The sequence below is a fragment of the Hyla sarda genome, chromosome 3 (assembly GCF_029499605.1).
Source record: "Hyla sarda isolate aHylSar1 chromosome 3, aHylSar1.hap1, whole genome shotgun sequence".
Lineage (NCBI taxonomy): Eukaryota > Metazoa > Chordata > Amphibia > Anura > Hylidae > Hyla > Hyla sarda.
The window spans coordinates 368,496,530-368,511,070 of NC_079191.1; the positions used below are offsets into that span (position 1 = coordinate 368,496,530).

The window sequence follows — 14,541 nt, forward strand, 5'->3', positions numbered from 1 at the left end:
CAATGTCAATATAATACAGGTGCCTCTCAAAGTATGGCATGGCACTCAAAGCATGTATTCTGTAATGAAGAGCAGAGGGGATGATGTAATATACTGGTGGCCGTCGTGACAGGCCTTCTCCTTTCTCCGATCACCGTTTCTGCAGACCAAGGGTGGAACATGCTCTATAAGTACCCAAACAGAACTGTTGAAATGTGCCCCCTAAACTTGATTTCTGATGGGAAAGTGTGAAATGGATAACCTTTTTTATCCCCTGTTCCAACTCTTCCAGTCTTTGTGTTCTCATCTGTAATACGTATTCCCTCTTTCTATCCACCCAACTGCACTTCTTAATGCACTGTTAGGGTAGTAGGATCTGTTGGCTCCTGTAGCATCACTTGCTGCTCCATTCCTATTTGTTAGTCACTTTGCTAGATGCCTCCCCCACTACTAATATGACCACAGTCATCCACTTTGGTTCTGTTTGTCCAGGCTACAACTCTCCTGCTTTGGCTGCACACTGCTGTCTGGTTAAGGCAACCAGCATAGAACATTTTACCAGTCGTCGTGATCTAAAAGAGGACTTGTGCTGCCAGGCATTGCCTGTTAAGGGTGCATTCACACCACAATTTCTTCATATGGTCGCCGCCGTATCCCCAGCCGCTGCCGCATCTTATTCATTTGAATGAGCTGACCGGAGGCTCATTTTTGCATCGTGTCCGGTTTTGTTGTTGGACTGAAAACTGTGGTATGCCGTAGTTTTAAGTCCAGCCATAAAACTGATGCAGTGCAAAAATTAGCCAACCAGAGTCACTATCTGACTCCAGTTCTGGATCCTTTGACCATATGAAGAAATCGTGGTGTGAATGTAGCCTGACTGTGGTTCAATCTCTTTCCTGGTTCTTACTCCTTAAGTTGTTGTTCAGGGGCTGACTCCTGGTTGATCTTGATCCTGACCTCTGCCTTTTTCCTAGATATTGGGGGAGATTTATCAAAATCTGTCCAGAGGAAAAGTTGCCCAGTTGCCCATAGCAACCAATTAGCTCACTTTTATTTTTAACAAGGCCTCTGCAAAATGAAAGAAGCGATCTGATTGGTTGTTATGGGAAACTGGGCAACTTTTCCTTTGCACAGGTTTTGATAAATCTACCCCATTGTCTTTGCTTTGCCCCCTAGATTGTTTGTCTGGTATCGCTTATTTTACATCTGACTGACTCTTGACTCCATTCCTGACCATGTTCTCCTTTCATCCTTTGATCTGTCGTATCCTGTTTGTTCTCTATAAAAAGACCCTTGGCTTTATATTATATATGCAACTCCTGCATCAGCACTACTGCTACCAACCTGTGTGTATTCTAGTGGACGAACGCAACCTCATATCCTCTAGGTCTAATAAGGAAACCTCTCGTAGACTAGCACTTACTACATTATCCTTAGCTTGGCCACAACGTCTGACTAGATGTGCACCCATCTCTAAACATCCCTTGACCCATCCTTTCTGTCTAGCTATCTTCTTATCTCACTACTCTGTTTACCTCAAAGTTCCTTGAATAATTTTTCTTAGGAAACCCTATCACTCTCCATAAACTATCTGTTCATGTGCCCTCATGACAATCTACCCTCATGACATTACTCTGTGCTCCTCCTTTTTGATCTGTTTTCTGTCTTTAAAGGGGTACTCCGGTGCTTACACATCTTATCCCCTATCCAAAGGATAGGGGATAAGATGCCTGATCGCAGGAGTCCCGCAGCTGGGGAAGCCCGGGATCATGCACGCGGCACCCCGTTTGTAATCAGTGCCCGGAGCATGTTCGCTCCGGGTCTGATTATGGTCGACCGCAGGGCCGGCGGCGTGTGACGTCACGCCTCCGCCCCTCAATGCAAGCCTACGGGAGGGGGCGTGACAGCTGATTACAAACGGGGTGCCGCGTGCATGATCCCGGGTGTCCCCAGCTGCGGGACTCCTGCGATCAGGCATCTTATCCCCTATCCTTTGGATAGGGGATAAGATGTGTAAGCACCAGAGTACCCCTTTAACAGTCCACCACTCCCTATCCTTTCTTAGATCTTCTCATACCTCTCCAACAAATTCAGTGTTTGCCAATCACATATTACTTTGTTGTAAAGCTCTGTCCTGGTATCTACTTTTCTCTGTCTATATTTTTGGCCTAGAACTGCTCAGAATCTCATGGCTTTTTATACTACTTTTATGTTGATCACACTTACATTTAGCTCTAAAGCACATATATTACCTGTCTCCTACCCAGATACCAAAGTGTTTATCAGCTAAATCCTCCTGCTTTCTAAAACTCAACATTGACAAAAAGAATTTCATCTTTCTAGCCCCCACCAGAACTATCCATCACAGTCAATGGTTCCACCATTTCCCCAGTTCCACAAGCCTGCTACTATGGGATAACCTTTAATTCTGCCCTGTCCTTCACACCTCACATGCAAGCCCTCAACACTCTACCATTTTCACCACAAAACAATGTTTATAATCTGCTCTTTTCTCAACTTTAACTTAACAAAATGCTTATGCAGGCCCTCATCATCTGCCTCCTTGACTACTGCAACATCCTTCTTTGTGGCCTCCTACAGTATTTAGTCAGCCACCAATTGTGCAAGTTCTCCCACTTAAAAAAAAAAAATGAGAGGCCTGTAATTTTCATCATAGGTTATACCTCAACTATGAGAGACATAATGAGAAAAAAAATCCATAAAATCAGATTGTCTGATTTTTAAAGAACTTATTTGCAAATTATGGTGGAAAATAAGTATTCTGTTACCTGCAAACAAGCAAGATTTCTGGCTCTAACAGACCTGTAATGTCTCCTTTAAAGGGGTATTCCAGTGAAAAACTATATTTTTTTTCATATCAACTGGCTCCAGAAAGTTAAACAGATTTGTAAATTACTTCTATTAAAGAATCGTTGTCCTACCACTACTTATCAGCTGCTGAAGTTGAGTTCTTCTTTTCTGTCTGACCACAGTGCTCTGAGCTGATACCTCTGTCTGTCTCAGGAACTGTCCAGAGTAGCAGCAAATCCCCAGAGCAAACCTCTCCTGTTCCGGACAGTTCCTGAGACAGACAAAGGTGTCAGCAGAGAGCACTGTTGTCAGAATGAAAAGAAAAACTTAACTCCAGCAGCTGATAAGTACTGGAAGGATTAAGACTTTTTAATAGAAGTAATTTACAAATCTGTTCAACTTTCTGGAGCCAGTTGATATGGAAATTTTTTTTTCACTGGAATACCCCTGTTAAGGACGCAGGGCGTATCCATACGCCCTGCATCCCGAGTCCTTAAGGACGCAGGGCGTATGGATACGCCCATGGGAATTCCGGTCCCCGCCGTTAGCCGGTTGGGGACCGGATCGGGATGCCTGCTGAAATAATTCAGCAGGCACCCCGGCACATCGCCCGGGGGGGTCCTGAGACCCCCCCATGTTGGCGATTGGAGAAAATCGCATGATTGGAGTTGTCAGTGACAGCCCCGATCTGCCTAAAGGGATAGGAGTGAGGTCGCAGTGCTGCGATCTCCTCCTATCCCCTGCCATCAGTCAGAACTGAGTTCCGACCAATGGCAGCGCAGGACAGGAGGTTGCCATGGAAACCCCCCGTTCCGCCCACCTCTTGATGTCTGGCAGAACGGGGGGGGAGAAGATGGAGTCCTGTACCTGAGGAGAAGATGCGTGGGGCCCGGCGATCATCGCAGACATCCAGCGGATATCACGGCGCAGGTAGGGAATCATCGTGGGGGGGGGGGAGAAATGAAAGTGAAAGTAATGGGATCTTTACTGTGGCAACCACTAGGAAGGCCGGACTGCAACTCCCAGCATGCCCAGACAGCCAAAGGCTGTCTGGGCATGCTGGGAGTTTTAGTTTTGCAACATCTGGAGGGTCACAGTTTGGTGACCACTGTTACAGTGGTGCCCAAACGGTAGCCCTCCAGATGTTGCCAAACTACAACTCTCAGCATGCCTAGACAACCCAGGCATGCTGGGAGTTGTAGTTCTGTAACATCTGTCCCTTCAGATTTTGCAATTTTCATGACATTTTTGAAAATTGCTGCTCTACTTTGAAGCCCTCTAATTTTTTCAAAAAGTAAAAATATGTCCATTTTATCATACCAACATAAAGTGGACATATTGTATTTGTGAATAAAAATTTTATTTATTTGGAATATCCATTTTCCTTACAAGTAGAGAGCTTCAAAGTTAGAACAATGCTAAATTTTCAAAATTTTCATGAACTTTTGGGATTTTTCACCAAGAAAGGATGCAGGTAATGCCGAAAATGTACCACCAAAATAAAGTAGAATATGTCACGAAAAAACTATCTCAGAATCAGAATATTCGGTAAAAGCGTTTTAGAGTTATTAACGCTTAAAGTGACGGTGGTCAGAATTGCAAAAAAGGGCTCAGTCCTTAAGGGGTTAAGAGTCTCCTCTGTCCTTCACTCTTTACCTGTATTAATGGCACCTGTTTGAACTTGTTATCAGTATAAAAAACATCTGTCCACAACCTCAAACAGTCACACTCCAAACTCCACTATGGCCAAGACCAAAAAGCTGTCGAAGGACACCAGAAACAAAATTGTAGACCTGCACCAGGCTGGGAAGACTGAATCTGCAATAGGAAAGCAGCTTGGTGTGAAGAAATCAACTGTGGGAGCAATTATTAGAAATGGAAGACATACAAGACCACTGATAATCTCCCTCGATCTGGGGCTCCACACAAGATCTCACCCCATGGTGTCAAAATGATCACAAGAACGGTGAGCAAAAATCCCAGAACCACATGGGGGGACCTAGTGAATGACCTGCTGAGAGCTGGGACCAAAGTAACAAAGGCTACCATCAGCAGCACACTACATCGCCAGGGACTCAAATCATGCAGTGCCAGACGTGTCCCCCTGCTTATGCCAGTACATGAGAGCATTTAAATGATCCAGAAGAGTATTGAGAGAATGTCATATGGTCAGATGAAACCAAAGTAGAACTTTTTGGTAAAAACTCAACTCTTCGTGAGTTGAAAGAATGGAGAAAGAATGCTGAGTTGCATCCAAAGAACACCATACCTTCTGTGAACCATAGGGGTGGAAACATCATGCTTTGAGGCTGTTTTTCTGCTGAGAGACCAGGGTGACTGATCCGTGTAAAGGAAAGAATGAATGGGGCCATATATCTAGAGATTTTGAGTGAAAACCTCCTTCCATCAGCAAGGGCATTGAAGATGAACACACCAAAAGAGTGGCTTCGTAAGAAGCATTTCAAGGTCCTGGAGTGGCCTATCCAGTTGCCAGATCTCAACCCCATAGAAAACCTTTAGGGGGGTTGAAAGTCTGTGTTGCCCAGCGACAGCCCCAAAACATCACTTCTCTAGAGGAGATCTGCATGGAGGAATGGGCCAAAATACCAGTAACAGTGTGTGAAAACCTTGTGAAGACCTACAGAAAACATATGACCTCTGTCATTGCCAACACAGGGTATATAACAATTTATGGAGATGAACTTTTGTAATTGAACAAATACTTATTTTCCACCATAATTTGCAAAAACATTCTTTAAAAATCAATCATTATGTCTCTCATAGTTGAGGTATACCTATGATGAAAATGACAGGCCTCTCTCATCTTTTTAAGTGGGAGAACTTGCACAATTGGTGGCTGACTAAATACTTTTTTGTCCCACTGTATCTAACATGCTTGTGCATTGTGCATCTATCCTCAACTCGAATTCCCAGTTTATCCACCTATTACCTTGTCCCTCCTCTGCCTATCTTTTCTTTGGTCCCAATTGACAGTGAATTCAGTTAAAATTGTAAACAGTGGCATACAAGTCTGCCCATAGCCTGTCGTCTCCAAACATCTCAGACCTGATCTCTAGAGACCTCCCCTCACATATTCTCCGATCCTCACAAGACCTTTCTCCTGTGCTTCCCCCACCAGACTCTCATCCACTAGACCCTACAATAACTCTGCCGCAACTACATTGCTACGTTAACAGCTTCTTCTCTTACCTACTGCCACCTTCCTCCTTCACTTGTTGATTGTAAGCCTTCCCGGGCAAGGTTCTATCTTTCCTCTGAGTTACACATTATTTCAGGCTTATTGTACTTTTTTGTCTTAAGTTATCTATTTAAACCCCTCTGTATTTCATATGAACAGTGCCCTAGAATTTATTGTGCTTTAAACAAATAACAAGAGTAGAACCTTTTATTTTTAATCAATAATCTATCAATTGCGTCCCCTAATGGAGCCTTTAGTGGTCGTCAATTCCACCTATCCCTAGCCCTGCTTCTGACAATAACAGGAGATCAGGCACTTGTATAATTCGATTCTCTTGTGTTTGCTTTCATTACTCTAATCGCATCCACTTTAATGAGATAATAAAACTATATAATAAGGCTGATGCATCTGACTAATATACATATAATGTATCTATACAGTCATCTATGGATCAATCCTTTACAAAGAGCTGACGCATGAATTAGAAGCATGTAAACTATTTACCAAATGTCTATATAGTCCAATTAAAATAATTTCATATATTTTTCAGATCTTTGATATATCATGGGATCCATATCAGCAAAACAGATTGGTCAGTTCTGGGGTCAAACATATCAAGGTGAGTTACGATATGATAATTAATATAATAATCTATTGATATGAAAATCATTTAAGATTTTGTAATTCATTACATTTTTAGATTTTGGAGGATGGAGAGGGCCTGTATGATTTAAATTCATCTTACATTGATTTTTTACTTGTTATCTCTTTTATGCATAGATGTGTCTCACAGTGATCAAAAGAACACATTTTGGGGATTGATTTGGTAGACTGGCTTATATGTCACACCATCATGGTTTTCACAGTGAAAATATGGTACATTCTACTGATTCAGAAACAAAACATCTTAGCGTGTGTTCACATGTTCAGGCTTTTGTTGAAGCTATTAAATACAAAACCAGGAATAGATCTGAAAAGAGAAGTCTCAGTGTATCCTTTATATGTATTCTCCATTTATGATCTGTTCCAGGCTTTGTTTTCAAAAAGTTTACCCCTAACGGACACAAAATGTATATGTACGTTCTGTGCCTGCTCCCTCGATATGAAGCGATACCTGGTGGTTTCCGGTTGCTATCAGCAACCAAGACCCATGTCTAATGCCAGACATCACCGAGATTGGATTCTGCTGTATACATGGTGGAAAATCCTGATTCTGGCATCCACAGAAAGAATTTACTTGGCTATTCTTTTTGCGGACTCTGCTTGGAAATGCATTGCTATCTATGAGACAGGGCATTTCTGAGTTAACTGGCAACTGCCGGATTATTCAAATGTGCAAAATAACGGGCGGAAAACACCGGGGGACATTCCGCACATTTTCAGCCGTGTGAACCCAGCCTAATAGTCTATGGGAACTAAAAAAATTGTAAAAAAAAAAAAGTTAATGTGAATAAGCCCCTTCCCTATAATTAAAAATAGAAAACACAAATAAACATATGTGGTGTCGCCGTTTTGGTCACCAGAAAAAAATGTATAAAAAGCGATCAAAAGTCACATTACAACAAAAATAGTACCAATAAAACATACAGATCACAGAGCAAAAACATGAGCTGTCATACAGCCCGGAAAAATCAAAGAGCCAGAAGAGGACGATTTTAAGCATACTGATTTTTATACAAAAAGTTATATATTATTTTTTTAAGTAGTAAAGTAAAACAAAATGGACCTACAGAATGAAGATAACATGTAATTTTATTTTTATTTTTTATTCGTTTTATTGAAAAAGTAAAAAAAAATACATCGGCAATACAGAAGAAAAAGGCTGACAAGAGCATACAAAATCCAGAAATGACATAGTATAAAGTGCATAGTGCCTAACCAGCTAACAGTAGTAAAGACTAACATCAGTGAGCTAGCCGATTAACAATCGTACACAAAAGAACAAGCACCCGCGGGTGCCATAGAGTCATGAAACAAAAACATAGGTCCATTATTCTCTTATAGCACTAGGTGAGAGTATACCCATATATGAAAGATAATAAAAAAGCTATGCATGAACCAAGGAATCAGTAAGTTGCTGCCGCTGAGAAAACCCACAATATAGCAAGGTAGACATAGTAAGTACACGCAAATTAGGTACTGTCTTAAGGCAACTAATGGTCAGTCAGGCCACGAATGGAGGCTAGGGAGCAATGAGTGGACGCAGAGAAGCACCACGGACCCCACACATTGATAACATGTCATTTTTAATTAAAAGCAGACTGCGTAGAAACAGAAGCCCCCAAAAGTTGCAAAATTGTGTTTTTCTTTTTCATATTCGCCCCACAAATATTTTTTTATTGTTTTACAGTAGATTTGGTGGTAAAATGAGTAATGTCATTACAAGACACAATTGGTTGTATAAAAAACTAGCCCTCATATGGGTCTGTAGGTGGAAAATTGAAAGTGTTATGGCTAATAGAAGTCGAAAAGGAAAAAACGAAAGTGCAAAAATGAAAAATTCCTGCGTCTTTAAGGGGTTCAAAATCTAAACGTATATACACAGCCTTTTAACCAGAACCAATGAGAAATGTTGCTTTTGGGAAATTGTTCATAGGCCTACATTTAAAGAGTACCTATCATCAACTAAACTTTCCCTAATCCCCCTCCCCATCTGTCCCTGACTCTATCTCTATCCCTTTCATTATTTCTAGTTAAAACCCCCAGTGAATACCTTTTTTCTCTATCTTCGGTAGCTCAGTTTTGAGCTGTGTACGAGGGGAGGAAGTAGGCGTGGCCCGGCAGGCGCAATGTCATCAGAGGCCTGCCAGGGCTGGCTTCCGCCCTTCTTCCTGTATGCAGCGCTCCCTCTCAGGAGCACGTATACAGGCTGAGTACAGGCCATGGACGGCAGCCTCTGAGTCTCCTTTTCTCTGTTTAGCTATACACGTGCCATACAGAGAGGAGGAACATTGGAGTACAGAGCTTCCGTGCCCTGTAGGGATACGCACACAGCGCTCGCTCCCTCCTGTCTGAGTGACAGACGGGGAGCTGCGCTTAGTATGCGATTTCGGACTCAGCAGCCAGTCCGAAATCACTGAAACAGGGACTTCTAGGTTAACCCCTAGTGGCCAAACTTTCAAAACTAAAAAACACATGAAAGGAAACATTTTTTTTAATACAATACAATTACAAACTTAATCTATATATATTAAGCTATAAAATATAAAAGAAACTTTTGATGAGAGGTACTAGTTAAGTAAATTTCTGCTATAGAGTAGATGCATTCAAAAAATGGGTGCAGACAGCGTGAAAATAATACACAATAACACTTGCAGCATTTATTTAGGTACACAGGGGGGATTTATCAAAACCTGTGCAGAGGAAGAGTTGTGCAGTTGCCCATAGCAACCAATCATAGCACTTTTTTCATTCTTTACCAGCCTCTTTAAAAATGAAAGAAGTGATCTGATTGGTTGCTATGGGCAACTGCACTACTCTTCCTCTGCACAAGTTTTGATAAATCTCCCCCATAGTGCCTATTTTCCTCATTTAGTAGTTTTTTTTATATATCACAATTTGGATATATTGTATATATTTTTTTTTTTTTATAGTTCTGGACTTTATGTGGAAATGCCCTCACAGCAAAGAGAGGGATTTTTGGGAAAACTGGAGATCTACAGACCATCCTGTGCTTATCCTGTGCAAGAGATGACGTCACTTACTCAGGGGCATTGAATGGAGACATCTATGTGTGGAAAGGTCTAACGCTGGTCCGTACCATTCAAGGAGCTCACAGTGTAAGTGTTACTGGTGTATACTGGTGAGCACTCCATACTATGCCCTACACCATTTTTCTCAACCAGTTTGCCTCCAGCTGTTGCAAAACTACAACTCCCAGCATGCCCGGACAGCCTTTGGCTGTCCGGGCATGCTGGGAGTTGTAGTTTTGCAACAGCTGGAGGTACACTGGTTGAGAAACATTCTCCTAGACAATAAATGTACATGTACTTTTGTACCGAGTCTCAATGTGCTTGTTTCCTTTCTCCTCTTTACATCCAAGGCTGGAATATTTAGCATGTATGCCTGTGAGGAAGGCTTTTCTACTGGTGGAAGAGATGGATGCATTCGTCTATGGGACAATGACTTCAAACCTATCACTAAAATTGATCTTCGGGAAAGTGAGCAAGGTTATAAAGGTAGGTGATGCGTTTTTATCCTTCAGTTTATTTAGCTTAAGGCTATGTTCACACTGAGGAATTCAAGAGGAGTTCACGAGGAATAATTTCGGTCAGGAAATTGTAGCCTTCTGTAATTTTATCTATCAAGCGGAATTCAAGCAGAAATGAAGGGGAATGAAGGAGGAGGCTATTTAATTCAACTTTTCAGCGAGCAGAATTCACCGAAGCGGAAACTACATTGAAGTGAATGGAAAATCAATTGAATGGAAAATCAATTTCAAGCTGAAAAAGCTAGTGGAATTAGGGTACATTCACACGCGCTGATTTTTTAGCGGGTTTTCCGCTGCGTATTTGAAAGTGGGCGGGCTCTTCTCGGCTGTCCGTAGCAGATTTTCCGTGGCGGAATTTACGCTGCGGAAAATTCGCCACAGTCCCTACTGAGTTCAATGGGGCTTGCGGCGGGTTTTCTGCAGTGTACATTCTGCCGCGGAAAATCGTCTGCGGACAGCCGAGAAGAGTCCGCCCACTTTCAAATACACAGCGGAAAACCCGCTAAAAAATCTGCGCGTGTGAACAGTCCCTAACTCTGGGAAATTCCTCTTGAATTCCTCAGTGTGAACATACCCTAAGTCAACTTTGAAATCCTCAGCTGTGCTATGTACTACATCTCTTACTGCAGCATGTATCTAATAATACCAGTTCAACTACTTTAAAGGTTTATTCCGCTGGAAAACATATTTTTTTAAATCAACTGATGCCAGGAAGTTAAACAGATTTGTAAATGACTTCTATTTAAAAATCTTAATCCTTCCAATACTTAACAGTTGCTGAATACTATGGAGGAAGTTTTTTTCTTTTTGAATTTCCTTTCTGTCTGACCACAAGTGCTCTCTGCTGACACCTCTGTCCATGTCAGGAACTGTCCGGAGCAGGAGGGGTTTGCTATGGGGATTTGCTCCTACTCAGCTCCCAAAATGGACAGAAGTGTCAGCAGAGAGCACAAAAAGAAAAGAACTTCATGTGGAGCATACAGCAGCTGATAAGTACTGGAAGGAATAAGATTTTTAAATAGAAGTAATTTACAAATCTTTTTAACTTTCTGGCACCAGTTGATTAAAAAAAAATGTTTTCCAGCGGAGTACCCCTTTAATATATCATCTTTGTATATCCTTGCGAAAAGCATATGACAGGTCATGCAGTAACTGTCTAGTAAGTGGGTGTCCCTGTTGGTAGAATGGGGGACCTCTGAGATCCCTCTTTCACCCATAAATATGAGGGCAGATGAAGATAGCTGTCTTTTTATGTGCATTGCTTTCTTTCCATTCACGTCAATGAGAGTTTTGGAAACAACTGATTCTTCAGTGATGGTTTTATTTAAAAAAGAAGGGAAATCAAAGTAAAAAGCAGATAAACAATAAATAAAAATATATTAGAAATAGATATTTAGTTAAATTCGCATAGTTAATAATGTTGAAAAAAGACCAGTGTCCAGTTCAACCTATATCCCTATTTTGTTCCTTCTGTGTTTATCCAGAAGAAGGCAAAAAAAAACCTTATGAGGCTGATGCCAATTGCTCCATACCAAGGGTATGACTTCAATATGGCAGTGAGAATAAATCCCTGCATCAATGTTCTGTCCACATAAATCTAGTAGCCATAACCTGTATTAACCTGTATAAGTTATTACTCTCCAGAAATGTATCCAAACCTCCTTTGAACTATTTTATTAAGTTCGCCATGACCACTTCCATTGTCCATAGTCACACGGCTCTTCCAATAACGACCCATACCACCATCGAGCCCCCCCTCCTCCCCCGCCGTCTGTGCTAGTGTAGAAACCTTCTTTCCTCTAGATGTAGAGGGTGCCCCCTTGTTCTAGGTACAGGGTGAGTTTTTTCAAAACCTGTCCAGAAGAAAAGTTGCTGAGTTGCCCATAACAACCAATCAGATTGCTTCTTTCATTTTTAAAATAGTCTCTGAGAAATGAAAGAAGCAACTTTTCCTCTGGACAGTGTGCCTCCAGCTGTGTCTGCTCATAGCAGACACACAGCGATCTGGGAGTCACCACGTGAATGCGCAGTATACTTGTACACACACAACAATGTCTGTGGGAACACTGGGCATGCGCACGGCGTCTCGCAGATCGCTGTGTGTCTGCTCGTAGCGGCGGATTGCTGCTACAAGCAGGCACAGCTGGAGGCACACTGTAGGGCCCTTCATCGGCGGATCCACAGTGTAAAATACACTGCGGAAACATTCCATGTGACCCTACCCTAATACATATTCCCAGCCTGAATGTGGATATCCTTACATTTTTCTGTGTTGGACCTCATCTACCACTTCTCAGCCCAAACCTCCAACCTATCCAGATCCATTTGTAACAGATTTATTTGTCTATTGTAGTACACTTAATAAATAAAAAGCTCCTTGGCCGTACCAAATAGCCACCTTTTACTGTGGTTATTGGTAAGTGCCACAATTTTGGACGCAGTAAGTGGCTTTGTTGACATTCTAGTACTATCCATAGGATTATTCCAGAACAATGTGCTTGCTGACAGTTTCAGTAACCCTGTAAACACATTTTCATTATGCCAGTAGCAGTCTCTTGAGATATCTGCATATGCTCTCGAGATTCTTCTGTAACCGGAGAGACTAGTTATTTATAGAGAATATATTGAATATATAATATATTTATCTTCCTATGTTAAAAATAAAGGGAGTCATTTATAAACATGTGCAATTTTGGTGTTTTTCCGCCTGTACGGCGCACTAGCGTTCACCATGTAGCACTGGTCGGCATCTGTCAATATGCCTGCGTCCTTTGATAAATGCTGGCAAAGATTTGTGCAGCAAGCTGATCTACTAGACTTGCCAGGCATTCATAAATGTGGAGTGCACTTGTTAATCGGCCGTGACTGTCTGTGCCTGGTCCCAAAACTGTGCGACTTTTATAAAAGTTGCACGTCATAAATCAGTGTGTAAACTGTATGCCTAGGAAACCATGTTCACAAACTGCCCACTGGAGTTACCCACGCAGAAAGCCATATACACTGGCAAAAGTCACATCATAAATACGACGCTCGCTGTGCACCATAACTTTATATAGGAAGATTTGGGCCTTGTGACCCTCAAAATGCTTAAACATTTTCCATTTGGGTGCACACACACACGGCATCCCTACCCCCACACACACAGCACCTACCCCACACAGCACCCCATCCCCCCCACACCCGCATAAACACAGCAGACCCCCACACAGCACCCATAGCACCCCACACACACAGCACCCCTCAAACACACACATCACCCCCACAGACAAGCACACAGCACCCCTCAAACACACACATTTCCCCCACACACAGCACCCCTCAAACACACAGCACCTCACACACGCACAGCACCCCTCAAACACACACACACAGCACCCCCACACACAGCACCCCTCAGACACACACAGTACCCCACAAACACACACACACAGCACCCCCACACACAGCACCCCTCAGACACACACAGTACCCCACAAACACACACACACAGCACCCCCACACACAGCACCCCCTCAGACACACACAGTACCCTACAAACACAGCACCTCACACACACACACAGCACCCCTCAACACATACACACAACAAAAGATGTAAATTAGTTAAAACAAAATATGTTAACCCCTTAAAGGAAAACTCCAGACCATAAAAATTGTCCCCCATAGTGCCGGCAGTAAAAAAATAAACATGTACATACCTGGCTGCCGGTGGTCGGATGAGTCATACTGCGCTCAGCCAATCACCAGCCGCAGCGAAGTCAGACTTGGCCGGGGATAGGCAGAGCGGCAGTGTGAAAACGCTTCAGGACACAAAATTCTTCACTACACCGGCACCTGCGGCCGGGGCTGAAAAGTCACACTGCCGCTCAGCCTATCACCGGCCGAGTTGGACTGCGCTGCGGCTGTTGATTGGCTGACTCATCCGACCACCGGCAACCAGGAAGTGGATCGCGGCGGAGACTGGAGCCGGTTACCGGAGGCCCTGGGGGAGCGGAGGAAGGTATGTACATCTTTATTTTTTTACTGCCGGCAATATGGGGGACACTTTTTATGGTCTGGAGTTCTCCTTTAAGGACGCAGGTAATTTTCACCTTAAGGACGTAGCGCTTTTTCGCAATTCTGACCACCGCCACTTTAAGCATTAATGACTCTAAGATGCTTTTACCGATTATTCTGATTCTGAGGGCTTCAAGGTATAGCAGCAATTTTCTAAATTTTCATGAAAATTGCTAAATCAGAAGTGACAGATGTTACAGAACTACAACTCCCAGCATGCCTGGGCAGTCTAGGCATGCTGAGAGTTTTAGTTTGGCAACATCTGGAGGGCTATCGTTTGGGCACCA

The 14,541-nt window shown here is 42.7% G+C and overlaps 1 protein-coding gene across 10 annotated transcripts in view; it reads left to right on the plus strand.

Annotated features, from left to right (window-relative positions):
- EML6 (EMAP like 6) overlaps positions 1-14,541 on the plus strand; it is a 205,332-nt gene that overhangs the window by 44,969 nt on the left and 145,822 nt on the right. For all 10 annotated transcript variants that reach the window (XR_008891560.1, XM_056567759.1, XM_056567760.1 and 7 more), the window contains exons 4-6: positions 6,540-6,608; positions 9,583-9,768; positions 10,032-10,167. Coding sequence is in view for 9 of the 10 variants with exons in the window: in XM_056567759.1 (XP_056423734.1) it covers positions 6,540-6,608; positions 9,583-9,768; positions 10,032-10,167 (391 nt within the window). In the remaining variant the exon portion in view is untranslated. The remainder of the gene's footprint in view (positions 1-6,539; positions 6,609-9,582; positions 9,769-10,031; positions 10,168-14,541) is intronic.